This window comes from Staurois parvus, unplaced genomic scaffold (assembly GCF_062004578.1).
Source record: "Staurois parvus isolate SC_StPar_1 unplaced genomic scaffold, SC_StPar_1.0 ptg000103l, whole genome shotgun sequence".
Lineage (NCBI taxonomy): Eukaryota > Metazoa > Chordata > Amphibia > Anura > Ranidae > Staurois > Staurois parvus.
The window spans coordinates 26,648-54,605 of NW_028317899.1; the positions used below are offsets into that span (position 1 = coordinate 26,648).

The following is a 27,958-nucleotide window of genomic DNA, read 5'->3' on the forward strand; positions in this document are numbered from 1 at the left end:
AATCCTGCCCCCATCTTGACCTTGCCCATTTAACCTCCAAATGCCAGAACATTTAATGTCTGGTATTTGTTAAGTTACATGGGGTGGGGCTTAGCACATGCAAGGCCTATTCTAAGACTCCTGGGTATTCTAAGGGCTCATCAACATGGGTGCACCTAAGTATACACTCCTGCAAAGGGCCACCTTTGCCTGCACGGGAGGCTCAGGTTTTCCAGGCATCCACGTGCAGACAGTCCCATTCATTGCGAATGGGATGCAGCAGCTGTACGGACACAACTGCTGCTCCCAATTTTGGGGACATGCACTCTCACAGTGGTTAAACTTGGACCAGCAGCTGTTTCCATGCAGCCGCTCAGTCCCAACAGTAATGAATGGGAATGCCTGGATGCGAATGTACAGAACACTTGTGCATCCACAGCAGGCAAAAATGGTCCTTTGCTGAGGTGTACACATGGGTGCTCCCCATGTGAAGGAGTCCTACACCAGGAGAGACATCAAGACCCTTCGAACAGCCTGGGCTGAGGATCCAAAGGGCTCCAGCAGGACACAAAGACTAAAACTAATACAGTACCTCAAGCAGCAGCAAGATCTTCAGCACTCACTGTTGTTACTTTAGGCACTTTTTGGCAAGGACAGGTTAACTTTAAGTAGGAATAAAAAAAAAAAAAAAAGAAAAAAAGTGTTGCAAGTGGCACGTTTCCTCACAAGAAGGGGGCAGTGGAAATATTTCCTGTGTCATGGGTTTACTCAAACACCAGCTGACAATGATTTCATCTGTATGCACTCATATATACAAAGTTCAGCTGTATTCACAAGTGTGCCCGCACCCGGCGGGGCAGTGGGAGTTCGTCTGCATCCAGTTCATGATGTGCTGGAGATGTCCACCATGTCCGCAGCCTTGACACCAGACAAACAAGCCTTTCACTACGTGGTGGCATACTGCGCACATGCTGGCACACTGGCGACACCTGTTGGGGAGACAGAGAAACCATTAATAATTTAGTCAAGTATTATTAGGAAAATAACACACAGAGCTGATTCGCACGCAGGGGCCGATTCGCACGCAGGGGCCGATTCACACATGAGTGGTGTGCACTGAAGCTCAGATTACACAGTTAATTGATACAGTAGTTGTTCACTGGTTCATGTCAGGTTTACATCAAGTTCAGAACAGGATCATCCGGTTCACACATAGGCAGTTTATAAACGGTTCCCATAGAAGTCAATAGCCTGTAATCCTCACATGAATCGGACCGCACTGCTCAGAAATCACACAGGACTCTTTTTCAAACCGCACTGAATCCGCACTGCCAGTGCACTAGACATATGTGAATACACACCATAGGAAGCAATGGTTTTTCACATCATGCAGATTGGATACAGTTCAAGTATATATGAGAACCAGCACTTAGGGCTCATTCAGATGGGCGCTGGGACCTGTTCTCATTTTGCTGTGTTTTCATCCACCTCGGAGCTGCATGCAGTCAGTAGATGCAAAGGCACTGTGGGGAATTTATAAAAATGGAGGAGCCAGAATCTGAAGCAGCTGTACATTGTAACCAATCAGCTTCTTCCTTCAACTTGCTTAGTTAACCTTTGGAGATGAAAGATAGAAGTTCATTGGTTTCCATGCACACAGCTGTTCCATTCTTATGAAAATTCCCCTCAGTGGCTGCATGGACACAGCTGCTTATCAACATATGACATGTGGGCAGGAGCGGGTGCACAGATCCAAACCCAAAGGGGTTTATTTACTAAACCTGGAGAGTCCAAAATCAGACTCCCTTCTGCATAGAAACCAATCAGCTTCCAGGTTTCATTGCCAAAGCTTCATTGAACAAGCTGAGGTTAGAAGCTGATTGGTTTCTATGCAGAAGGGAGTCTGATTTTGGACTCTCCAGCTTTAGTAAATAAACCCCAAAGTGTCTGCATTCGGATCCATGCACCGCTTTTGCCTTCATGTCAGACTTTGGATGCGACTGTGGCTGCACAGCCGCTGTGTCTGCATCCACTTCTATGGACTGCCTGCATGCAGCTCCAAGGTGGATGCAAACGCAGCACAAAGTGGCTCAGCATGGAGGGTGGGTCTCAGCGCCAAAAAGGAAACCGATATAAAAAAACAGAAGCCATCTTGCTTCTTTTGTACATGGTGCCAAGTTCTGCTAATCATTTCTTTCCTCACCGGTCACAGATCCAGCCCTTGTTGCTCATGGGCCTCTTGCAGTTGCTGCAGTTGATGTGGAGGGTGGTTGAGGCCTGGTTCAGGCAGTTGATGGCACTGCAGGTACTCAGCTTGATCACCTGGTTAGACACATTCCACAGTTTGAATCGCTGTAATAGGTCAATGTAGGAGGTGAACCAGTGTTCCTATAGGGGGTAGAGACCCATGATCTTTGTTATATATGTAAGCAACAAACATACACTAAACATACACTAAATAAAAACATTCAGAACCAGTAACAATGTATACAAGGGGCTTTTGTGTGAAGAAATGATATGCTTGTCAGTACATCATAGATCTACATAATACAGAATATTCTTAGAATTTTTCAAACGGTCAACCTTTTGATGCAAATTTTCTATCGTAATAAACGTCATCATTATTATTATACAGGAGTTATATAGTGCCAACAGTTTGCTCAGCACTTTACAAACAGAGGAAGCAGAGGGAGGGCCCGGCTCATTAGAGCGTCCAGTCTAGGAGGAAGAGTTGAGTGATACAAAAGATAATAGCTGTGGGGGGGAGGAGCTGATGGAGGAAACAAATGGCGGTTTACTAGGTAGAAGCAGGATAGACTTCTTTAAAGAGAAAGGTTTTCAGGGATCGTCTAAAAGGTAGATAGATTAGGAGACAGTCAGACAGATTGGGGAAGAGAGTCCCATAGGGTGGGAGAAGTCCTGGAGGCAAGCATGGGAGGAGCTGACACAGGAACTAGACAGCAGAAGTTATCCAGAGAGTAGAGTTATCATATATCAACATAGCATTTCCTACTGTTAGAAAAAATAATGGTTGCCTTGCTTTATCACCTGTGTCTGTTCATCTATCTCCTTGCGGATCCGGTCCCCCAGCACAATGAGCACAGAGGCCGCCATTTGCACGTCACCCTGTTGGGCGTAGAAGCACAACATGTCGCGGACAGTGGCACTGAAGAAGTCGCTGGGGAGGCGGTTTTCATACAGCGCGTGAGAGATAGAAATGAGGGAGAAGGACTCCACCGGAGTGAGGGACACGGTCTCTGCTTCGTTTCCACTCACATGGGGAGAGTCGGCTTTATCCTGTAAGTGGTCCAGGGCCGACGGGTTGTCTGTGATCTCGTGACGAAGCGGGAAGGCCTCCTGGGGAAGAACGTACTCCTGCTCCTCCGCTGCACATGACACAAAGGATATTACAGGTTACATTAAGGACCATGGACTCCAAAATACAAAGTACACCAAGTCTCAATCTGTGGCATTAGGAAATTTGTCAAGTTTGTGTTAAGTGTTGGAAACCTTTGACGGTAACAATGCCCAACTCAGGACACCATGTTGCTGTGAATACAAACACTTTCCATCAAAGGAATTAAAGTGGTTGTAAACCTCAGAAATGAACTATGAACAAAGCATATGCCTCTATAGTGTTTTCTTTTCTCAATCCAGAGCACTAAGTGTCATTTCCGTGTGAGGCCTCCTTCCTTTGCTATCAGCATGAGTCACTTCTGAAAAGTTTACCTGAAACCAAGAGAAAAATGGTGACAGGGGAGCTCCAGTACACAGCCTGTGATTGACAGCCTCAGCTCTGTTCCTGTGTGCAGGGGGGGGGGGGGTCTCTTCCCTCCAATCAGCTCTCTTCATTGAACTCTGCAGTGTGCAATTTCATCTTTCTGCCCTGTTTTCTGACAGCTCAGACCAGCTTTATAAATTCTGGACTTTGTACAGATGTAGAGAAGGGAAGACTGTAGATAAACAGGTACAACTTATGAAAGAAGATTGGTTTCATCTCTGTGTATCACTTGAGGCCAGTCACATCACTGGGTATATGTAAGAGTTTACAACCACTTTGAATACATTGGATAGCATTAGCTGTTAACTGACTTTTTCTTTCATCAGTCAGACTCCAAGCAGTTTACCTTTAAGCTTCGTTCACATCATATGTGCAGAAAAACTTACGGAAACTGAGCAGCAGATTTCACTTGCAGAGATATCAGTTTTCAAGTGTGCTTCAATGAGTTTTACACACCTTGGAGATTCCTGCACAGAAAAACTGCAGGTGATACTAGTGTTGTGGTGTGAACAGGGCACATAGAGAACAACTGATTTTGTTGCGCCCTTGCAGAACGCATGCAGAAAAACTGACATCTCTGCACCATGGTGTGAACGAGCCCTTATTCTGGGTTTCATTTAAATGCCAAACTTTTTTTTTTTCTTTAATCTTTGATAAAAGTAGGAAATGGTCACATATTTTGCCACTGAGGATCATTCCCTTCAATTGATAACATACAGAACAGGAAGTGAGGGGAAAAAAAAATCTCTGCAAAGTGAGGGAAATCTCTTCTTGGAAAGTTACCCCTGGAACAGGTCCCCACTGGGGGGGATTTTTACTCAATTCCTGTTCTGAGGAGAACTCAAATTTTGTCTTTGTCCATCACTTTCAGGCCCAATGGTCATCAGAACTAATACACAGAGTAACCCTCCCAATGTTCAGTTCACAAACAGGTAAGGTTGCAAATGGGACTTACGGTGGGGATGCTCATGGTCAACCATATACAGCTCATCCTCATCTCCCTCCACATCTCCGAGCAGATAGTCGGCAGGAACATCGCTGCCCTCGGTCTCCTCATTCTCTGCCAGGAAAAAGTGAATAATTAAGAATTAGAATTACATAGAAAGAGAAAAAAACTCAAAAACGGTATAAAAGAATGGAAAAAATAATAAATAGCCATTTACTGTACATCAATTTAGAGCGGAGCTCCACCCAAAAGGGGAAGCTTCCGCTTTAAGGCTTCGTCCCCGACTTCCCTTTAAGGATCGGCACCTTTGGGGAGCGGGGGGTGAGAGGGAGCAGGTACCCAATTTTGACAGGTGATCAGAAGTGGAAGTTGACCTCAACACTACCCCCCCCCCCCCCCCAGTCTTCTGGGGCACATGACGGGTCCAGAAGAATACGGGACCATTCACAAGTCCACAGTGGGCACCACAAGCTGGCACAGCCAGAGGCCCACACTTAAGATGCCGGAGAGAGAGGACGGCCAGTGAAAACTACAGTTTTTGTAACTGCGGACTTATTTTTTTTACACTTTGACTGGATATCCGCTTAAGTTGGCCTTAAAGCGGAGCTCCACCCAAAAGGGGAAGTTTTGCTTTAAAGGACTGCTACCCCGCTCCCCATTAAGGATTGGCATCTTTGGGGTGGGTAGGGGGCGGGTACCCTAATTAGACAGGTACCCGCTCCCACTTCTGGTCCGATCGCCTAGGCGATAAGAAACGGAAGGTGTCCTCCCTCCCTCCCTGTAGTCTTTTGGGACACGCAACAGATCCCAGAAGACTACAGAACCATTCATGAAGCACAACGCTACTCGCGCATGCGCAGTAGGTACCCAGCTGTGGAGCCGCAAGCTGTCACAGCCGGGTGCCCACACTGGAGATGCCAGCACCTGGAATACAGGATGGCCGGTGAAACGGGCTGCAGGGGACACACCGCGGGACCGAGGGACAGGTAAGTGGCTGTTTTTTTAAAAGTCAGTAGCTACAGTTTTTGTACCTGCTGACTTTTATTTTTTGACAGGGTGAGTGGAACTCCACTTTAAGATGCCGGCACCGGAGAGAGGACAGCCAGTGAAAACTACGTTTTTTTGTAGCTGCTGACTTTTTTTTTTTTTTTTTTTTCACATGTCGATTGGATCACCGCTTAAGTTAGCTTTAACCACTTGAGCTCCAGAGGATTTACCCCCCTTAATGACCACGCCTCTTTTTGCTACTCGGCGCTGCGCTAATTCAACTGATAATTGCGCGGTCATGCAATGCTGCACCCAAACAAAATTTACGTCCTTTTTTTCACACAAATAGAGCTTTCTTTTGGTGTAATTTGATCACCTGTGCGCTTTTTATTTTTCACGCTATAAACAAAAAAAGGCCAAAAATTTTGAAGAACAACAATATTTTTTACTTTCAGCTATAAAAAACATATAGTAAACTCAAAGTTAGTTATAAATTTCAGCCAAAATGTATTCTGCTCCATGTTTTTGGTAAAAAAAATCCCAATAAGTGTATATTGATTGCTTTGTGTGACAGTTATAGCGTCTACAACCTATGGTATAGATACTGCAATTTACGTCATTTTTCTGCTATACAGCGCTGCGCTAGTTTAACGGACAATTGCGCGGTCATGCAATACGGTACATAAATGAAATTTACATCCTTTTTTTCCCCACAAATTGAGCTTTCTTTCGGTGGTATTTGATCGCCTGTGCGGTTTTTATTTTTTGCGCTATAAAAAAAAAAGGCTGACAATTTTGAGGAAAAAAAAAAACAATATTTTGGACTTTTTGCTATAAAACATGTCCAGTAAAAAAAAAAAATGCAAAAATCAAATTTAGTCATAAATTTCTGCCAAAATGCATTCTGCGACATGTCTTTGCTAAAAAAAACCCAATACGTGTAAATTAATTGGTTTACGTGAAAGTTATAGCGTTTACAAATGGCGGGAAAGATACTGGGATTTTTAGGGGTTTTTTTTATACTAATAATGGCGGCGATCAGCGAATTATGGCGGCAATCAGGGACTTATGGCAGCGACCTATGGCGGGACTGCGGCAGACATTCTGACATTGGGGGGTACTGACTTGGGGTCACTGACATCCCCAAAAACATTAATACAGTGATCAGTGCAAAAAAAACAAAAAACTGACACTGTACTAATGGCAATGGGGAGGAAGGGGATAATTTTATTTAGCAGGGAAGGGTTATAGGAGTGAGGGGAGTGTTTTACGAGGGGGCGGGGGTGTGTACTGGGCGGGACAAGGCTGATCGAGAAAGAGAAACTTCTTTCTCGATCAGCTCATCCTCGAGCTGACAGGGAAGTGACAGACAGCAGAGCTACTACAGCTGTGCTGTCTGTCACTGTTTGCCGCCGATCGCCGGGACATAGCCGCTAAGGAGCCGCTGTGACCCGGCGACTGACATCTGCAGCGGTGATCCGCGGGACAAATAGGGGGGCGGCCGCGCGCCCCGTTTGTTTACAAAACACACGTTTTAAAACGTGGTTTTGCCTGTGAGTGCCGCCCTGCCTCCGTATATGTACAGTGGCTGGGCGGCATGTAGTTAGACATTAGCAAGCGAGTCACAGAATCAAGAACATTATAGTAGGTATGTTGGGTGTTAAAAGAGACCCTGTCCCCGAAGCTGCTTGTTAAACATAATGATTTCAGAAAAGATCAGCATTTTTTTTTTTATCTGGAACAGTTGTCAGTGCACAAAAAAATGTAAAGAAAGCAAGAGCCAATTTCAATATAATCCACGGAAAAAAGGCGGCACTCCGGTATGGTATACTTTATTACAAATATGGTAGAATACAGCAGACAAAAGTGCCAATGCATTTCTGCCATCAGGCCTAATGGCTGAAACACGTTTGGGTCCCTATCTGCTGTATTCCACCATTTTTATAATAAAGGATACCATCGGTGCTGTCATACCGGAGTGCAGCCTTTTTTCCATGGACTGTATAGCACTGGAAGCTATCAGAGGCTACTCTGCTTGCACACCCGGCACCTGGAGCTGTGGATTGGTGGAGGTGTCACTGCTGGCATTATTTAGTGCCCTGCTGTGCGTGAGCTCCTACAATTCAATGCCTCTGCCTGGTTATCACATAAATGACGGGATTCAGTGAGCTTCATATATAAATAAAAGATAGCAGATGGAATACTACAAAAGGGTCAAAAGTTATAAATGTTCAAACTTGCTTAGAAAATGTGTTCCTTTGATGGCTCCCAACATAGGATCAGACATCGCACCTCCACTTGCTGGGATTGGTAAGGCGTCGTTTCCGAAGAAACATGTAGGGCGTGGCCTGTACGTGTTATTGGGCAGCACAGTGGCTAAATGGTTAGCACTTCCACCTGGCAGTACTAGGGTCGTCAGTTCAAATCCCAAGCATGGCACCACCTGCCTGGAGTTTGCATGTTCTCCCTGTGCCTGTGTGGGTTTCCTCTGGGTACTCCTGTTTCCTCCCACACTTCAAAGACATGCTGGTAGGTTAATTAAATCCTGTTTAAATTGTCCCTAGTATGTGTATGTATGAATGTGAGTTAGGGACCTTAGATTGTACGCCCCTTGAGGGTTAGGGACTGATGTGAATGTACAATGTATATGTAAAGTGCTGCGTAAATTGATGGCGATATATAAGTACCTGAACTAAATATTTAGCGCTGCCTCTTTATTATTTGAATGGTTTAATCAGTATAACAATTGCCCAGCGGCTGCCTATACACGGTTATTTGTTTGACTTAGCGCAGATTTTCCCTGGCTTGATTCGGATAACCTGAGCAAAAGTCCAGAATTAATTCCAGCAAGGAAATTCCTATAAAGTTCCTCTCTCCTTACCGTCGTTATTAATGGCTGCTGAGTCCATCAGAACACTGTCTGCTCGGCTGTCTCCCTTGCTGTGCTCCAGCCTGGCTTCACTGCTCATCCCAGAGGGCATTTCCTTTATGCTGAAGCTGAGGGGGAAGCCCAAGATATAGAAGTCGTCACACAAAGTTTACATAAACGGTCATAAAAGCTTTAATATGTTAATGTCATTAAAAGAATCATTTTCTTTTTTTTTTTTCTTTGGCAGCTTTTATTATAATACCAGCTACTGATCCTGCCATGAAGGCCCCTGTACAGTCACTTCCTGTTATGAGGCGACAACAGTCTGTTCCTGACCCCCGGTTCACATATATGCAGCCGTGTGGGGCACGAGAGCCCATTCATTTGAATGGACTCCCGTGCCACGTAGGGAAGAAGTTCCTGTACTTCTTCTGAAAACGCAGCCCGCACGGGAACCTGGTTCCCAGCACAGTTCCATTTTCCAGTGCGGGTGGCGTGCCATTAGAACCAATGGCACCCGCCCGAGGGTCCGCATTTCTCTGTGCGGGTGGATTTTCGTGTGGATCCGCAGCGGCACCACCAGCAAAGATGTGAACCTAGGGTGAGAACTTTTACAAACTCAATGTCACGTGATTAGGGTTTACATCTACTTTAACCAGTTCAGCTCTCACACCTCTACACCCCTTCTGAACCAGAGCAATTTCTTCATTTCAGTTATGAGCCTGTTTGGCAATAATTTTGACATTACTAAAAAAAACAAAAAAAACAAAAAAAAAAATTTTGTTTTTTGTTTTTATTTTTTTTTTACTTAAAAATGTATAAAAACAATTTTTTTTTCTGTTCCTGGATATTGAAGTTAAAAAAAACGCTAATAGTAGTGTGCATGGACACATAGGATAACACTATTTAGCTTCTAGGAGCAAAAAAAAAACAAAAACAAAAAAACGCTAAAAACAGCTTCTAGGAGCTTTAAAAAAAAACAAAAAAACAACGAAAAAAAAAAATAGCTTCTAGGAGCTTTAAAAAAAAAATCACTAATAACAGCTTCTAGGAGCTTTAAAAAAACCCCCAAAAAACAAACAAAAAAAAACCGATAACAGCTTCTAGGAGCTTTAAAAAACAAAACAAAAAACAAAACAAAAAAAAAAAAAAAACCACACACACTCTAGTGTGCATGGAGCCTAATGCAGGCCATAAGTGGGTCGAAAATCGGCCGATTTTTCGGCCGAAAATAAAATCGGCCGATTTTCGGACCGTTAGTGGGCTATTTTTTGGCCGTTTTTCGGTATTTTGGCCGTTTTTTTTTTTCGGTAAAGTTGGAAAAAAAATCGGCCGATTTTGCCGATTGGCCGATTTTCGCGGCAATAATGGGCAAATCGGCCGATTTTTTACCGATAAAAAATCTGCGCATGAGCAGTGACCTGCAAGAGGAAGACAAAAAGAAAAAGAAGAAGAAGAGGATGAAGATGATGAAAAAGAAGTAGAAGAAGAAGAAGAAGAAGAAGAGGATGATGATGAAAAGGAAGAAGAAGTAGAAGAAGAGGATGATGATGATGAAGAGGAAGAAGAAGTAGTAGAAGAAGAGGATGATGAAGAGGAAGAAGTAGAAGAAGAAGAGGATGATGATGAAGAGGAAGAAGTAGTAGAAGAAGAAAAAAAAAGAGGATGATGATGAAGAAGAGGAAGAAGAAGTAGAAGAAGAGGATGATGATGATGAAGAGGAAGAAGTAGAAGAAGAAGAGGATGATGATAATGAAGAGGAATAAGTAGAAGAAGAAGAAGAAGATGATGATGATGATGATGAAGAGGAAGAAGAAGAGGAAGATGATGATGAAGAGGAAGAAGAATTAGAAGAAGAAGAGGATGATGATGATGAAGAGGAAGAAGAAGCAGAAGAAGAAGAAGAGGATGATGATGATGAAGAGAAAGAAGAAGTAGTAGAAGAAGAAGAAGAGGATGATGATGAAGAAGAGGAAGAAGAAGTAGAAGAGGATGATGATGATGAAGAGGAAGAAGAAGTAGAAGAAGAAGAAGAGGATGATGATGAAGAAGTAGAAGAAGGAGAAGAGGATGATGATGACAAAGAAGAAGAACAGGATGATGATGATGAAGAAAAAGAAGAAGAAGAGGATGATGATGATGATGAAGAAGAAGAAGAAAAGGATGATGATGAAGCAGGAGAAGAAGAAGAAGGATGAAAAATTTGAGGAATTCCAGTAGGGCAAAAAGTGTCCCTGCAGAGAGCTCTGCTATTTCTTTGACAGTTCCTTGACATTTACAGCGGTTGCAACATTGTATCTATTTGTTTCCGAATAAAAACATCTGTATCATAAATGGATACAAATAGATACATTGTTGCAACCTCTGTAAATGTCAAGGAACTGTCAAAGAACTGTCAAAGAAATAGCGGAGCTCTCTGCAGGGACACTTTTTGCCGGCTGTAGACGGGATGAAAATCGGCCAATTTTTTTTACCATTGATGGTAACGTCGGCCGCTTGAACGATCGATTTTTTGTTTTTTAAAAGAAAAATCTGCCGTTTTTCTCCCCGTCTATGGCCTGCATAAGTGTTCGCACAACCAGCGATTACCTGCGGTGACCGTAGATGGACACACACAACTATCCGCACACAGTTGTTAATTCCAGGTGCAGTAATCAGTAGATTCTTGCAGCTGGGATTCACAACGTGGCATGTGTACATGTATCCTAACAATGCTACTTTGTATCTATCTCCTGTCTGAACAGGGTTTACAAACCCTGACAGTTTCTTGACAGCAGAAACATCTACAGTTTCCAAATTTACACAGCAACTCCAGTTTGTCCTTTTAAACAGACAGGTATTACCAGCAAGTGTGAGGAGGGAGCGGGGGCAGAGCAGAAGGACAGGATATACTATATATACCCCGTTTACTTCATTAAAGTTTTTTTGGTGTGTGTAAAGCACACACAGGGGGAGACTTACTAAAACTGGAGCACTCAGAATCTGGTGCAGCTGTGCATGGGAGCCAATCAGCTTCTACCTTCAGCTTGTTCAGTTAAGCTTTTAGGGCTCATGTACACTGCAGCTGATTAACTGACATTCAGGAGCTTTTCTGTGTTTTTTTTTTTTTTTTTTCAGCAGCCCCTGAACTCCTCCTAATGTTCTCCTATGTGTCCATGTACACATTGTCGTTTACAGGCAGTTGAGTTTACAGTCATTTTTTTTTAATGCACCAAACTTGCGTTCAGGAGTAGATTTTATCAGCGTTTCAAGCGCCAAACGCTTGTAAACACGGCTGTGTTTAGAAGTGTTTGCGTTTAGAAGGGTTTTTTTTAACTGTTCCATATCCAGATGCTGTCCGGAGCCTTTTTTCATCATCAGAAATGCATGCAAAGCATTTTCCATGTATTCAAATGGACCCGGTACACCATCGCAGTCAGTTCCAGGTTTTACGTGAAGGAAACAATGGTAGAACGTGCCGCATTATGCTCACGATGGGATTAATAGTGACTACAACCAGAAAAGACAGGTCATCTCCACACATACTGCTCTCTCTGCTTCTGCTCTCTCTATTTCTCTCAAAATGTCTGAAATAGTTAATTTTTTACTATTTTTCAGTGCATTCTGAGCATTTAGGAAGGTCTCCTGAGGTAATCTTAAAAAAACGCTTCTAAACACAAACCGCACATAAACACGGTATGCAAACGCTTTTTAACCTACGTTTTCCAGCAGTCAGTTTCCATCGTTCAGAAGAGTTTTCCAAACGCCCCGTGTACATGAGCCCTTACAATAAAACCTGGAAGCGGATTGGTTTCTATGCAGATCTGAACCAGGTTTTACACTCTTCAACCCCCACTATGCCCAAAACTGGTTAATCCCGCAAACTCACCTGTTCAGGAGTGGCAAGGTGTTTCCACTTTTGCTCAAGCTGTGGTTCAGATTGGTGGGTGGCATGGTGCCCTGGCTGCAGTAGATGATTCTGAGCATTGTCCAAGTCTGTGCAACCTAGAAGTACAGGAAACAAAACGACTTACTAGTCCCATATGCTATGAGATATCGAATTGCTGAATACATTTGTATGGACCTCAAAAGCCAAGCAGTCCAACCTAGACTTCAACAAGACACTTGATAAGGGGAGCCGCCGTGTATGTTAGTGAGAACCGGCTGTATATTTATATGTTTACCTCAATATACATTTTTTTTTTACATAAATATAAAACTGAACCCTGAGTGAATGGGTAGTCACATAGCGAACACTATTATATGTGAAGTGTTTAATTATATGTGGTCCAAACCTTCCCACCACAAAAAGACAACCAGACCCAAGACCTCATAGTTTATCCATTACAGTCCAAGAATTCCAGACAAAGCTCTATTATAGTTACATGATTCCAGCTTGGAGCAATGTAACTATGGACATACCGTACCTGGTTGATGCCCCTGGAAGCTGGAAATCATTGACGTAGAAATTGCTTCTCCAGTGATCACTAGCTTCCAGGTCCCGCCTTGAGTGGTTGCATGCCTGCTTTCTGTTCAGCACGGTCATCGTTGAAAGAATATATATATACAGACTCTAAATTTCCCTCATGAAAAGTATCACTCTCACCCTTGAAAGTGCAAACACAATATAAATAGTATCTTTTCAATGCTCCCTCATACCCACTAGTAAAAATTAAACACCCAAATCAAGAAAAAAATGTCCACATATAAGTCCAAAATGTATAGAGTCAAAATAAAATAAAATAAAATAAATGTCCAAAAAAAATATTAATGCTTTCCAATAATTAGTGCTTTTCAGACGTTTTAAGAAACAGTCCCCTTTGCCGAATTCCAATCCAGGACCTCAAATTCAGAATACCTCAAAAAAATAAAACTCAATATAGTGTATTATCATTACAATAAAGAAAAACACTCGTGAAGACTAAAAGTGATTCCTCCAGGGCTATCACCCGTGGTGAAGACTAAAAGTGATTCCTCCAGGGCTATCACCCGTGGTGAACAACACTCCAAAAGTGATAAAGTGCAGCACTCCACACTAGTGTTACCATCCAAATGGGCTAATACCATTACCCTCTAAGAAAATATATAGTGTCATCTCTCTTGTGAGAATAAAAACTATTACCCTCTTGCAATGTAGGCCAAGCAAAATTCCTTCCAAACAGACCAGAGTTTACCCTCTTCAGAGGCTTCTATTTTCTCCCAATCCTTCTTCCCAGTTCCTCAAACAGGGGGGCAGATAGTACACAACTCAGTGAAGTATATATAAAAGGATTCACAATTTATTACAATCTTACATTGAAAACGCCAACGTCCATCCTCTCTCACAGTCCATAACTATGAATTCCAGTGTTCAAGATGGCCGTGCCGCTACTTCCGGTTTGAAATCGTATAGACGTGACATTAGGTTCCCTTCCTCCAAGTAGACCACCCTTCATCAGTGCCTCCAGGCAACTAGACCAGTCATAGCCCCCGAACCTCCATAAATGAGATCCTTTGTAAATCCCTCAGGTGCTGTGTATTCTCCCCTCTCCACAACCTCTCATAGGTTTTCACCTATGAGAGGTTGTGGAGAGGGGAGAATACACAGCACCTGAGGGATTTACAAAGGATCTCATTTATGGAGGTTCGGGGGCTATGACTGGTCTAGTTGCCTGGAGGCACTGATGAAGGGTGGTCTACTTGGAGGAAGGGAACCTAATGTCACGTCTATACGATTTCAAACCGGAAGTAGCGGCACGGCCATCTTGAACACTGGAATTCATAGTTATGGACTGTGAGAGAGGATGGACGTTGGCGTTTTCAATGTAAGATTGTAATAAATTGTGAATCCTTTTATATATACTTCACTGAGTTGTGTACTATCTGCCCCCCTGTTTGAGGAACTGGGAAGAAGGATTGGGAGAAAATAGAAGCCTCTGAAGAGGGTAAACTCTGGTCTGTTTGGAAGGAATTTTGCTTGGCCTACATTGCAAGAGGGTAATAGTTTTTATTCTCACAAGAGAGATGACACTATATATTTTCTTAGAGGGTAATGGTATTAGCCCATTTGGATGGTAACACTAGTGTGGAGTGCTGCACTTTATCACTTTTGGAGTGTTGTTCACCACGGGTGATAGCCCTGGAGGAATCACTTTTAGTCTTCACCACGGGTGATAGCCCTGGAGGAATCACTTTTAGTCTTCACGAGTGTTTTTCTTTATTGTAATGATAATACACTATATTGAGTTTTATTTTTTTGAGGTATTCTGAATTTGAGGTCCTGGATTGGAATTCGGCAAAGGGGACTGTTTCTTAAAACGTCTGAAAAGCACTAATTATTGGAAAGCATTAATATTTTTTTTGGACATTTATTTTATTTTATTTTATTTTGACTCTATACATTTTGGACTTATATGTGGACATTTTTTTCTTGATTTGGGTGTTTAATTTTTACTAGTGGGTATGAGGGAGCATTGAAAAGATACTATTTATATCGTTGAAAGAATGCCTTGCATTTTCTTTACGAATGTGAAGCATTTTTGGATTGGATGAGGCAGGGTGGTGATGTATGCTCTCCATCTCATCCAATCAGAGAATGCATCAGGCCAGCTGCTCAGCACAGAACCCAGAAGAGGAGACCTGTAAACTAGTCATGTCTACTTCAGCTTACAGGGGTAATAGTCAAGTATGGTATATTCAGGGGTGTGGACATTTTTGAAAAAAACTACTTGTCCAGCGACTACATCGGTGCCCCAATCTACTTGTCCTGATAAAAAAAAAAAAAAAAAAAATTTAACTAAAACCGTATTTAAATCTGATGTGCTTTAACCCCTTGGCCTCCAGAGGATTTACCCCCCCCCCCTTTCTGTCCAGGACATTTTTTGCTTTAGGGTGCTGCATTACTTTAACTGATACTTATGCGGTCATGCCACGCTGCACCCAAATGAAATTTACATCCTTTTTTCCCACAAATTGAGCTTTCTTTCGCTGGTGTTCCCTCACAGAATATATGGATCCTGGGGCTTTAAGTGTTGATCAGAATACCAGAGTTCCCTTAAAGGGATGGATGGGTGCAGCTCACCAGGTGTACAGGAGGCTCCCTCTCTGGAAACTGGATTGTCTGAAAATGAATGCTGGTCGGCAAAGTCCTCGGGGAGCTTCCTGTACACCTGGTGAGCTGCACCCATCCATCCCTTAAAGGGAACTCTGGTATTCTCCTGATCAACACTTAAGGATCTATATATTCTGTGAGGGATTCAACCCCATTCCTGCCCTAACTCAGATGACCTTGATGACATCTGGATTTATTATACAAACGCGCATTTTATTATGCGTTGCAGTGAGTGCGCATTTCTTCTATACCTGATTGCACAAGCACCAAATTAAAGAGAACGCAGGATTCCTATGAGCACTTACAGTCACTTTATGAACATTCTCATAATTTATTATCATGATGTTTTTTATATGTACCTTTTTATTGAATTTTATTTAATTTTAGCGCTGCGCATTTCTTGTATATCTAGATATAAACACTGCTCAGCATGGCAGAGAACTGCGCTGTAGGAAGCAGGTCCCCTATGCTAAGGCTCGACAAATCCCAGGCCACCGACTTCAATGCCAAAACCCCTCCCACCGACTTCAATGCCGAAACTCACCGTTACAAACTGGCACAGGAACCTTTTCATAATGGCACTAAAACAAAATGCGTGTGGATTGCATCTGTGTGAACCAGCTCAATAGGAACACAATATCTAGCCTGTCATGCCAATCTGTCAGTTTGAAAACGCATCCAGAATTGCATGTGTGTGAACCAGGGTGGCTCCATTCACACCTGGGTGGGATTGCGGAAGAATCGCCGTAATCGCAAAAGGCAGGTTCAGGTGCCATTATTTTCAATGCCACCTAAAACGTGGTGCGGTTTTGCCATGATTGTTGACCAAAAGTTGCCTTACCCTTGGCACTGACAAACCATGCTACGCTAGCTGGCTCCTAGATTCAAAGCAAATTTGTCAAGCCCTGCCCAGGGGTGGACTGACAACTCATGGGGCCCCTGGGCAATAAGGGATCATGGGGCCCGTGTCCTCGCCCACATCCAAAAAAGCCTATGAAAAAGCCAATGAAAGGTACCAGGGGCATCTCATGGGGCCCCCTACTGACCTCGGGCTGGGAAGGATTAGAGCCTCTTTCAGATTTGTATTACTGTCCTCACTGGGAAGATATTGCCTAACTTCCTGTCAGAACAGAGAATAATAAGAAATCTCTGCCAGGGGAACAAAGACAGAAACACTTCCTGAACAATGGGGAAGAAGGGTCAGTCATGTTCTGGTAGCGGTCTATGCCTTCCTGCTCACAGATAGAAAGAAGAGATGGTAAATCTCCTCCAGTCTATTCAGTAAAAACAAAACAAGACAAAAAAAAAGTGCTTGGAGCAGCGTTAAAGGGGACCTTCATCTCAAACTGGACAAATCTTCATTACCTGTCATCCTAATCCCCATTTCTGAAAAGCCAATGTCAAAAGGAATTAAAGCAGAATTTATCTAATAAAACGCCAACTTTGATCAGCTCCTCCCTTAGCAGGCCTTCATTTTAGGCACCGGTGATGTAGTCACATGCTCCCCTACAGCTCACCTGCCACCTGTTGAGTTCTCTGGCCACCTTGGCATTGTGATCACACAGTTCAGATAGCGACCGCCCAGCCAAAGCGTAACGTTCAGCTGTGGCTACAAACCAGCCCATGTCTCCTCCACCCGCCTCGAAAACACTTAACCCGCTAGAAATGTTCTCAAACTGCTCCATGGGGTCCGGCTTCCTCAGGAAGAAGATGGGGTGACGTCGGTCATACGGCTTCCTATTAGAATCATTGGATGATGACGACGAAGATATGAGGCTCTCCTTGGCTGCAAAGGCCAAGTCTCCGAATAGGCCATAGCAGAGGCCTTCAGGATTAGCCCGGTCTATAGGCCTCTTCGCGTCTCTGAAGATGTGTTGGTACAACGTGCTGTCCTTAGAGCCCGAGAGTAGGAAGTAAGGGTCGTGGCAGTGTCTCCAAACAATTCCCGTTGTCACATCCTTGTGCTCCTCAAAGGTGGCAAATGGGATGAAGGGTCGTCTAACGTCCCACACATATATGTTATGGTCCACCATCATGGAGCATGTCCCTATATGATACTTCCTCTCAGGCCGCCACTTTACCCGTGCCACGGAAGCAATGGTTTGAACACAGTAGATCTCCTTGGCTCGGTTAGTGTTCATGTCCCACACTTTTACCATCTTGTCACGGCCACCAGTTGCCAACCAACCTCTGCAGGGAAATCAAAGTGACTGTGTTACAATTTGTGTTTTAAATAAAGACATATATTGTATAAAATAAATGGGTTTCTCAGGCACGTGGCCAACGCCACTGCACAGACATAAACCATACAACCCACCGCTGTTCCTCCTTCATTTCTCTGCTGACTCTCAATGTAGCCGTGTACATCTCAACTATCAACCGCCGCACAGCTACACTGCTCCGCTGACCGCCGCACCCCGGCACTGCTCCGCTGACCGCCACCGCCGCACCCCTGCACTGCTCCGCTGACCGCCACCGCCGCACCCCTGCACTGCTCCGCTGGCCACCGCACCCCTACACTGCTCCGCTGACCACCGCACCCCTACACTGCTCCGCTGACCACCGCACCCCTACACTGCTCCGCTGACCACCGCACCCCTACACTGCTTCGCTGACCACCGCACCCCTACACTGCTCCGCTGACCGCCACCGCCGCACCCCGGCACTGCTCCGCTGACCGCCGCACCCCTGCACTGCTCCGCTGGCCGCCGCACCCCTGCACTGCTCCGCTGGCCGCCGCACCCCTGCACTGCTCCGCTGGCCGCCGCACCCCTGCACTGCTCCGCTGGCCGCCGCACCCCTGCACTGCTCCGCTGGCCGCCGCACCCCTGCACTGCTCCGCTGGCCGCCGCACCCCTGCACTGCTCCGCTGCCTGCCACCACCGCACCTATACACTGCTCCACTGACCGCCACCGCACCCATGAACTATTCAACTGACCGACACCACACTCACGCTACTCCACTGACCGACACCACACTCACGCTACTCCACTGACCGACACCACACTCACGCTACTCCACTGACCGACACCACACTCACGCTACTCCACTGACCGACACCACGCTACTCCACTGACCGACACCACGCTACTCCACTGACCGACACCACGCTACTCCACTGACCGACACCACGCTACTCCACTGACCGACACCACGCTACTCCACTGACCGACACCACGCTACTCCACTGACCGACACCACGCTACTCCACTGACCGACACCACGCTACTCCACTGACCGACACCACGCTACTCCACTGACCGACACCACGCTACTCCACTGACCGACACCACGCTACTCCACTGACCGACACCACGCTACTCAACTGACCGACACCACACTCACGCTACTCAACTGACCGACACCACACTCACGCTACTCAACTGACCGACACCACACTCACGCTACTCAACTGACCGACACCACACTCACGCTACTCAACTGACCGACACCACACTCACGCTACTCAACTGACCGACACCACACTCACGCTACTCCACCGACCGACACCACACTCACGCTACTCCACCGACCGACACCACACTCACGCTACTCCACTGACCGACACCACACTCACGCTACTCCACTGACCGACACCACACTCACGCTACTCCACTGACCGACACCACACTCACGCTACTCCACTGACCGACGCCACCACACATATGCACTACTCCACTGACCGACGCCACCACACATATGCACTACTCCACTGACCACCACCACAGCACACATGCACCACTCCACTGATCGCCACCATCGCACCCATGTACTACTGCAATGACCGCCACCCCCGCACACATATCCTACTCCACTGACCGCCACCACCGCACCCATGCACCACTCCACTGACCGCCACCAACCGTAACCATGCACTATTCCACTGACCGCCACTAACTGCACCCATACACTACTCCACTGACCACCAACTGCACCCATACACTACTCCACTGACCACCAACTGCACCCATACACTACTCCACTGACCACCAACTGCACCCATACACTACTCCACTGACCACCAACCGCACACATACACTACTCCACTGACCATCATTCGCTCCCATACATCACTCCACTGACCGACACTGCACCCATGTACCACTCCACTGACCGCCACCAAACACTACTCCACTGACTGCCACCAAACACTACTCCACTGACCGCCACCAAACACTACTCCACTGACCGCCACCAAACACTACTCCACTGACCGCCACCGCACCCATACACTACTCCACTGGTCACAACACTCACACACTACTCCACTGACATTGTGCCCCCAAGACTGTATACCTGTAGTAAATTTAAAAGTGATTCAGTATTAATGCCTTTTACTTGGCACCACTGCACCCACACATACTAATCTCCACACATACCTCCTCGCTCACCCCTCTCTGCACCGACACACTGTAACTAAGCATTAGAGTGGCCTTCCATCAGGGTACTTGCCTGTCCTCTGGATGCCAATCACAGCAGAAGACAGGTCCGTTATGAGCAGTAAACATGCGCTCGAAGCGGTCGGGCCTTCGGATGTCCCACAGCTGAACATTTCCGTTTTCGAAAGTAGCCGCAAAGGTGAAATAATCTCGGATGCTGAACTGTACATCTCGCACGCTCTCAGACTGACCTGCAACAGGATTATCTGGTTAGCCACGATGAAGTGTACTGCCCTTAAAGGGAACCTAGATACCTAAAGTATATTGAAAAGCCAAGAACAAAAATGTAATTTGCTACAACTCACTGGTCTTTCGTTGTGGTGGCTGCAATAGTTTTCTTTTTGCAGACCAAGTACATTTTCTGCAAGTACTGAAAAAAATATCTGTTAAAAATATCTTGCTAGAATCTCCGTGTCCTTACAACGTCCTATGCTGTGAGCGGAAATCTTAAACTACAGTGAGGAACAGAAGTATTTGAGCACCCTGCGATTTTGCAAGTTCTCCCACTTAGAAATCATGGAGGGGTCTGAAATTCACATTGTAGGTGCATTCCCACTCAGGGACAGAATTTAAAAAAAAATTCAGGAAATCACATTGTATGATTTGTAAAGAATGTATTTGTCTTGCGCTGCTGAACAGAAGTATTTGAACACTTAAGAAACAGCAAGAATTCTGGCTCTCAAAGACCTGTTACTGCGCCTTTAAAAAGTCCACCTCTACTCCACTCATTCATCTAACTTAGTAGCACCTGTCTGAGCTCTTTAAAGACACCTGTCCACCCCACAGTCAGTCAGACGCCAACTACTACCATGGGCAAGACCAAAGAGCTGTCAAAGACACCAGAGACAAAATTGTGGACCTCCACAAGGCTGGAAAGGGCTACGGGGCAATTGCCAAGCAGCTTGGTGAAAATAGATCAACTGTTGGAGCAATTGTTAGAAAATGGAAGAGGCTAAAGACGACTGTCAGTCTCCCTGGGACTGGGGCTCCATGCAAGGTCTCACCTCGTGGGGTATCACTGATAAGAAAGGTGAGGAATCAGCCCAGAACTACAAGGGAGGAGCTGGTCAATGACATGAAGAGAGCTGGGACCACAGTTTCACAGGTCACTGTCGGTAGAACACTACGCCGTCATGGTTTCAAATCATGCATTGCACGGAAGGTTCCCCTGCTCAAGTCATCACATGTCCAGGCCCGTCTGAGGTTTGCCAATGACCATCTGGATGATCCAGAGGAGGCATGGGAGAAAGTCATGTGGTCAGATGAGACCAAAGTAGAACATTTTGGTCTAAACTTCACTCGTCGTGTTTGGAGGAAAAAGAAGGATGAGTTTCATCCCAAGAACACCATCCCTACTGTGAAGCATGGTGGTGGTAACATCATGCTTTGGGGGTGCTTTTCTGCGAAGGGGACAGGATGACTGCACTGTATTAAGGAGAGGATGAATGGGGCCATTTATTGTGAGATTTTGAACAACAACCTCCTTCCCTCAGTCAGAGCACTGAAGATGGGTCGTGGCTGGGTCTTCCAACATGACAACGACCCGAAGCACACAGCCAGGAGAACCAAGGAGTGGCTCCGTAAGAAGCATATCAAGGTTCTGGAGTGGCCTAGCCAGTCTCCAAACCTAAATCCAATAGAACATCTTTGGAGGGAGCTGAAACTCTGTGTTGCTCAGCGACAGCCCCGAAACCTGACAGGTCTAGAGGAGATCTGTGTGGAGGAGTCGGCCAAAATCCCTGTTGCAGTGCAAACCTGGTCAGGAACTACAGGAAACGTCTGACCTCTGTAATTGCAAACAAAGGCTTCTGTACCGAATATTAACACTGATTTTCTCAGGTGTTCAAATACTTATGTTCATCAGTGCAAGACAAATACATTCTTTACAAATCATACAATGGGATTTCCTGAATTTTTTTTTTAATTCTGTCTCTCAGAGTGGGAATGCACCTACAATGTGAATGTCAGACCCTTCATGATTTCTAAGTGGGAGAACTTGCAAAATCGCAGGGGGTTCAAATACTTCTGTTCCTCACTGTATATGTGACTCTTCACCTTGTAAAACAACTAATTCAGTTTAAAATAGAAACGAAATGCAAAAAATTGTGTATAGATATAAAACATTATAAAAATGTAGAAAAAAGAAAACTATTGCAGCAACCACATCGAAGGACCAATAAGCTGCAATAACATTACTCTGTTGATTTGGGGTTTAGATATGTTTCAACATTTTCTTATATTTATCCATTTTTCTCAACGTGAGTGTACTCTGTTTGATATAACATTTTCTGTATCTGTTACATAACTGTGGGTGCCCTGTAGTACATTTTCCTGCTATTTCAGCATTGCCATAAACCCAAACAGATCGTTCTATAAAGGTCTGTGATATCGATGCCTTTCCACAAGCATTGCAGTGACTTCATGGCGTAAGGAGACGTGATCTGTGAGGACAGCCTGAATCTAATCACCATCCTAGGAATCCTCACAGCACATTTTCAATCAAGGGCTGAGGGCACTTATCAGCAGTTTACAGCCCAACTCCATGTTGATTGTCCCTTTAAATAGTTTACTGCACTAATATGTGCGTTTTCTGGATGCACTGTATTATATGTATGTAGCCTCAGCTTCCTGTCCCACTCCTGGAACAAAATAGTTAGGCTGAGCATTCCTCAGCCATTCACAAGAAGCTTTGTATTCTATGACTGGCAGAGATAGTGGCAGTATCAACCTATCTCCCCACCTCAGCCAGTCAGAGAAAGCTTTGTATCCATTCATAGAATACAAAGATTCCAGTGAAGGGCTGACCAGCACTCAGCCCGACTTCTTTGTTCCAGGAGTGGGACGGGAAGTCTTCACCCCCCCTCCCCATGATGAAACACAGCATGGTAGCTGCGGCTACATAAAGTTAATACAACGTGCCCAGCAAATGCATCTGTTAGTGCTGTAAATATTTTTGGGGGCCAACTTGGCCCAAACAAACTATTTAAAGGGACAATAAACATGGAGTTTGGCTTTGTAGTGGCATTCTGAGGTAACCCTGACTTCTATTTAAAAATTCCCCTCCTCCACTAACAAGAAGAATGTGTACACACACCGATTTTGAGGCTGCTTTGGTCTGGTCACATGGTCTCTCCTGTGTCAGCCAGAAGCGGCTGCAGGGCAGAGGAGAGAGCAATCAGACAATGGCTAGTAAAGCCTGGAGCGATGATGTCACCAATAGGCTTCAATGGCCCATCCGCTGTCTGTGCTCCCTCCTCTCCCTTGCAGTGGTGCTTGCTGACACAGGGGAGTGGGATCACATCTTTCTTACACAGGTTAGTAAGCACAGGTGTTAGGAGGGAGGAGGGGACAGTTTTAAAAGTAGTTAAGGTTATCCTGGAATTCCAATTTAGAGTTGCTGTAAAGGCTGGACTTTTTTTTTACCTTAATGCGTTTGCAGCATTAAAGTGGTTCTAATGGATGAAGTTTTTTTTTACCTTTGTGTATGCTGCCCCCCCCCTCTTTATATTTACCTGAGCCCGATCTCGATCCAGCAATGTGCACAAGAGTAGCGCCTCCCTCCTCTTTCTCCCTTCCCAAAGGGCAGACTGATAGCTACGGGAGTTATTGGCTTCTACTGCTGTCAATCAAATCCGATGACAAACGGGGGAGTGCTAAATCCCGCTGTCTATGTCTATAGATGCAGACAGTGGAACTCAGAAGTGAGCCTGCACTAGTGCTGCCATAGGAGACAACTTCCTATGGGGGCAAATCAGTGGTGCCCGTCAGTGCCTTCCCATCAGTGGTGCCCGTCAGTGCCTCCCCATCAGTGGTGCCCGTCAGTGCCTCCCCATCAGTGGTGCCCGTCAGTGCCTCCCCATCAGTGGTGCCCGTCAGTGCCTCCCCATCAGTGGTGCCCGTCAGTGCCTCCCCATCAGTGAAGGATAAAAATTACTAATTTACAAAATTTTATAACAGAAACTAAGAAAAAATTTTTTTCAAAATGTTTGGTCTTTTTTCGTTTGTTTAGCAAAAAAAATAAGAAAACCCCAGTGGTGATTAAATACCACCAAAAGAAAGTTTGGTCTCAAAAAAATTATAATTTTGTTTGGGTACAATGCTGCATGACCGTGCAATTGTTGTTCAAAATGCAACAGCGCCGAAAGCTGAAAATTGGCCTGGGCAGGAAGGCGGTGAAAGTGCCGGTAGGCAAGTGGTTACAAGTGCCCACCAATGACTTACCAAATAATTCCATCTATATAGCCCAACACAGATATACCAGAGCCATACCTGAGAAGGTGCTGACAGAGTCCTTTTTACGGAGGTCGAAGCATTTCATGTAACCATCTTGGGATCCGCTGAGCAGCATGTAGACCTCCGTTGGGTGGAAGCAGACTTTATTCACCGTCCTTTTATGTTCTGTAAATAGCTGGTCCTGCTTGTTCCTGGAGGGCTTTCCCAGGTTCCACGTTACCACCACACCATTGGTGGCCGCCGTGGCCAAAAGGTTCTCATCCATCTGGTGCCACACCACGTCAGCACAGCTAAAATTCAGAGAAGGCTTCCGGCCAACCCGCAGGTTCAACTTCTCCGCAAAGTGGTCCTCTTCCAGGGAGTAGATTTTGAAGATGTTGCGGCCTGCGACCACAACTTGCGCCGCGTCCCGGCAGACGCTTATGGCATTTGCCGGGGCGTCGAGGTGGCAGAACATGGTGCGGCCTGTCAGGGTGTTCCCGCCCAGGGCCGTGGTGACTCGCGCCATTTTCTCCATGGCGGGCACCCGGCCACTGGCCCCCTTCCAGACTCCGGTAAGGGTCTCCACAAGAGCGGTTCTATTGGACGATGCAGGGGAAAGGGTATGAAGATTCACATATCTAAGAGCGAGGCGGGTGCTGGTTCCTAAAGATCTTGACGCATGAAAGACTTCTCCAAAGGACTGGACCAGTTAATCAGGACCTCCACCTGAGATTTCACGCCACTTCTACAGTCAAGCCTAGGAGATACAAAGACAAGAATGAGATCAGCAGTCTAACCACCCTGCTACAGAGGTTCTATGTTGTGCACATTGCAGGCTTGCAAATTCCATAAACCAGTCATTGCATATATTTTTCCATGTTAAAGCACAGCTCCAGTCTCCTGTCAAAAATAAATAAAAGTCATTAGCTACAAAAACCAGCTGTCCTGTGTCCCCGGCATCTTAAGTGTGGGCACCCGGCTGTGACAGCTTGCGTCTTCACAGCCGGGGGACCACTGTGCATGTGCGAGCAGCGCTGCACTTTTCAAATGGTCCTGCATTCTTCTAGGACCTGTCACATGTCCCAGAAGAACTTGGGGGAGGGGGATAGGAGAACTTCCGCTTCTGATCGCCTAAGCGACCAGAGTGGAAATGGGAGCAGATTCCTGTAAAAATCGAGGCCCGCTCCCCTCACCCACCGTTCTCCAAAGGTCCTTAACGGGGAAGAGGGCATGCATTTTTTGACAGGGTCAGGGACTTTTTCCCACTGCAGATTGCGTTTAATAGACTTCAATGGACACACACTAAAAATGCAAGAGTTGCATTTTGGGTTATTTTTTTGTGTGTTGAGTTATTTTGAGGGGACAGCAAATTTCCATGTTATACAAGCTGTACACTGACTACGTCACATTGTAGCAACGTGTCATTTCTTCAGTGTTGTCACATGAAAAGTTAGAATACAATATTTACAAAAACGTGAGGGCTGTACTCACTTCTGGGAGATACTGTATGTGGCCCTGCTGAAATGAGTCATCTTCTGTGGAGCCACATATGTTTGGTAGGAACACGCTACAACAGCACACTCTCAACACATACACTGAGCTACCACTGACAGCTCCGTGTCCGGGAGCTGGGAAATTAGTCATGGTCACATGATCGCCTGTGTTTGTCTGTCACAGTGATCAGTCAGGAGTACACCCCACCCCTGTACTCTTTCCATCCTATCTTCTATTTGCTAGGGGAGAAGACTGTAAACAAAAAATAAAAAAGGTAAAGTAGCTGGATCGGTGTTTGATTGAGGTCAGTGTCAGAGTTTGGGTCAAAGGTTGGGATGTTTTACTTTGGGAAAAAAAAAAAGCAAAATGTGCACTATTGTTTCTGGGCCGTACTACGGGTACAATAACAAACACATGCAGTATCGCCGTGATCATCAGAGTTTGTTTTGGGTTGTTCTTTGGTGGTAGCTCATGGCAATGGCTAGAAATATCCAGATAAAAAAAAAGAAAAAATTGGAAATGCAACTGGGGCCAGTTTTCCATTGGAGAAAAAAAAAAAAAAGGGGGTCGAGATATCCATTACTCGTGGTGGACAGAAATGAAAATTCTGACCTGAAAATTCAGGATGCACTTGGCCAAAAACCGAAACTGAAATGGATAGTTATTTAAAAAAAATAAAAATAAATTTATATATATATATATATATATATATATATATATATATATATATATATATATATATACATACATACACACACAATTGTATTAAATTCAAGTTTTTATTTAACATAATGAATTTAAATGAATATGAATTTACAAAACACAATCCTGTGATGTAAAATAACTTAAATATCACCCAAACCGTCCTCTCCGCTCCTCGTATGACCTCCTACTCTCTAGCTCCCTTGTCTCCTCCTCCCATGCTCATCTCCAGGACTTCTCCAGAGCTTCCCCCATCCTCTGGAACTCTCTACCCCAATTTATCAGACTATCGCCTACTCTGCTCACTTTTAGGCGATCTCTGAAAACCGATCTCTTCAGGGAATCCTATCCTGCATTCAGCTAATAAGGGAATCTTCTATTCCTCCTACCAGTCCATCCCCCACAGTTACTACCTTTTGTACCACTAGCCCCTTCCTCCTAGATTGTAAGCTCCCAGGATCAGGGCCCTCCTATCCCTCTTGTATTGAACTGTATTGTCTCCTGTTATATTGTAAAGCGCTGAGCAAACTGTTGGCGCCATATAAATCCTGTATAATAATATTGAAATTAACACAGACATTGGACAGAAAATAAATGAAATATACACAATATTGGCAAAAGTATTGGTCAGCCTGCCTTTCCACACACGATCTTTATTGACATCCCAGTCTTAGTCTGTAGGGTTCAATACTGAGTTGGCCCCGCCCTTTTCAGCTATAAACAGCTTCAATTCTTCAGGGAAGGCCGTCCACAAGGTGTGGATTCACTGTGGATGCAGCTGGTGACGCCACCGTAACATGTGCAGTCACTGCAGAACCATGGTTGTGACGTCATCACGCCCAGGCCATTGAAGAGGCTGGAGACCATGACCCTGGAAATAGGGCCGGGTGAAGACGGAAGCCCTGGCAGTGGTGGTGATGTGTAGTATGGGGTGTATACTGCTCACACATTACAGCATAAACTTCGGGGGGGGGTTAAAGAGTTTACCTCCGCTCTAAAAGACAAGTTGGCCCAAACATTCGCCGCACTTCTGCCCCGGCCAAAGTCAAGTTGGCCAGCTCTAACCAAGTGGAGGGGATGTGGTGAGGTGTGTCGTGTGCGCGCTCAGATAATGTCCCCCACCATGTCCACCCAATGATATCATCCACACAGGAGCCCACATCACCTCATAGGACTCCTGACTGGAATACAGGGCTCAGGGGACGGAGGACAGCCCTCACCTCTCCCTGCAGGCTCTTGTAGTACCCCAGACTGCCATGAACTACAACCAGCACCTTCCTCCATACACAGCACAGGAGGGGAAGGTACGCCGATCTGCACACTCTCCCATCCCCCCTCCCCTAATAACATCCTCCAGCCGCCTCACTGTCACCCCACCAACCCGCACAACTCACCGGCTCTCCCTACTCACCGGAAACAACTCCTCTCCCAGGTGTTCCGTCACTCTTTAGTGCTCCGCCCGCTGCGACTCACCGA

At 45.4% G+C, this 27,958-nt stretch overlaps 1 protein-coding gene across 1 annotated transcript; it reads right to left on the minus strand.

Moving 5' to 3' along the window:
* Positions 1-726: 726 nt before the first annotated feature.
* On the minus strand, positions 727-27,958 carry LOC149467709 (GATOR2 complex protein WDR24). Its single transcript, XM_089671268.1, has 10 exons — positions 27,877-27,958; positions 24,341-25,043; positions 20,085-20,262; positions 17,149-17,821; positions 12,431-12,546; positions 8,575-8,690; positions 4,716-4,820; positions 3,028-3,365; positions 2,183-2,367; positions 727-968 (listed from the first exon to the last, which is right to left on the minus strand). The coding sequence occupies exons 2-10, from the start codon at positions 24,819-24,821 to the stop codon at positions 800-802; spliced, it is 2,361 nt and encodes a 786-aa protein (XP_089527394.1). The 5' UTR covers positions 24,822-25,043; positions 27,877-27,958; the 3' UTR covers positions 727-799.

Bases quoted from the DNA above. Each gene is read 5' to 3' on its own strand.
- LOC149467709 (XM_089671268.1), bottom strand. From the start codon at position 24,821: ATGGAGAAAATGGCGCGAGTCACCACGGCCCTGGGCGGGAACACCCTG. The intron at 12,547-17,148 runs GTGAGCTGTAGG...CTGTACTTCTAG, and splicing joins GAGAACTCAACAGGTGGCAG to GTTGCACAGACTTGGACAAT. The intron at 4,821-8,574 runs GTAAGGAGAGAG...TTTTCCTGGCAG, and splicing joins AGCAGCCATTAATAACGACG to AGAATGAGGAGACCGAGGGC.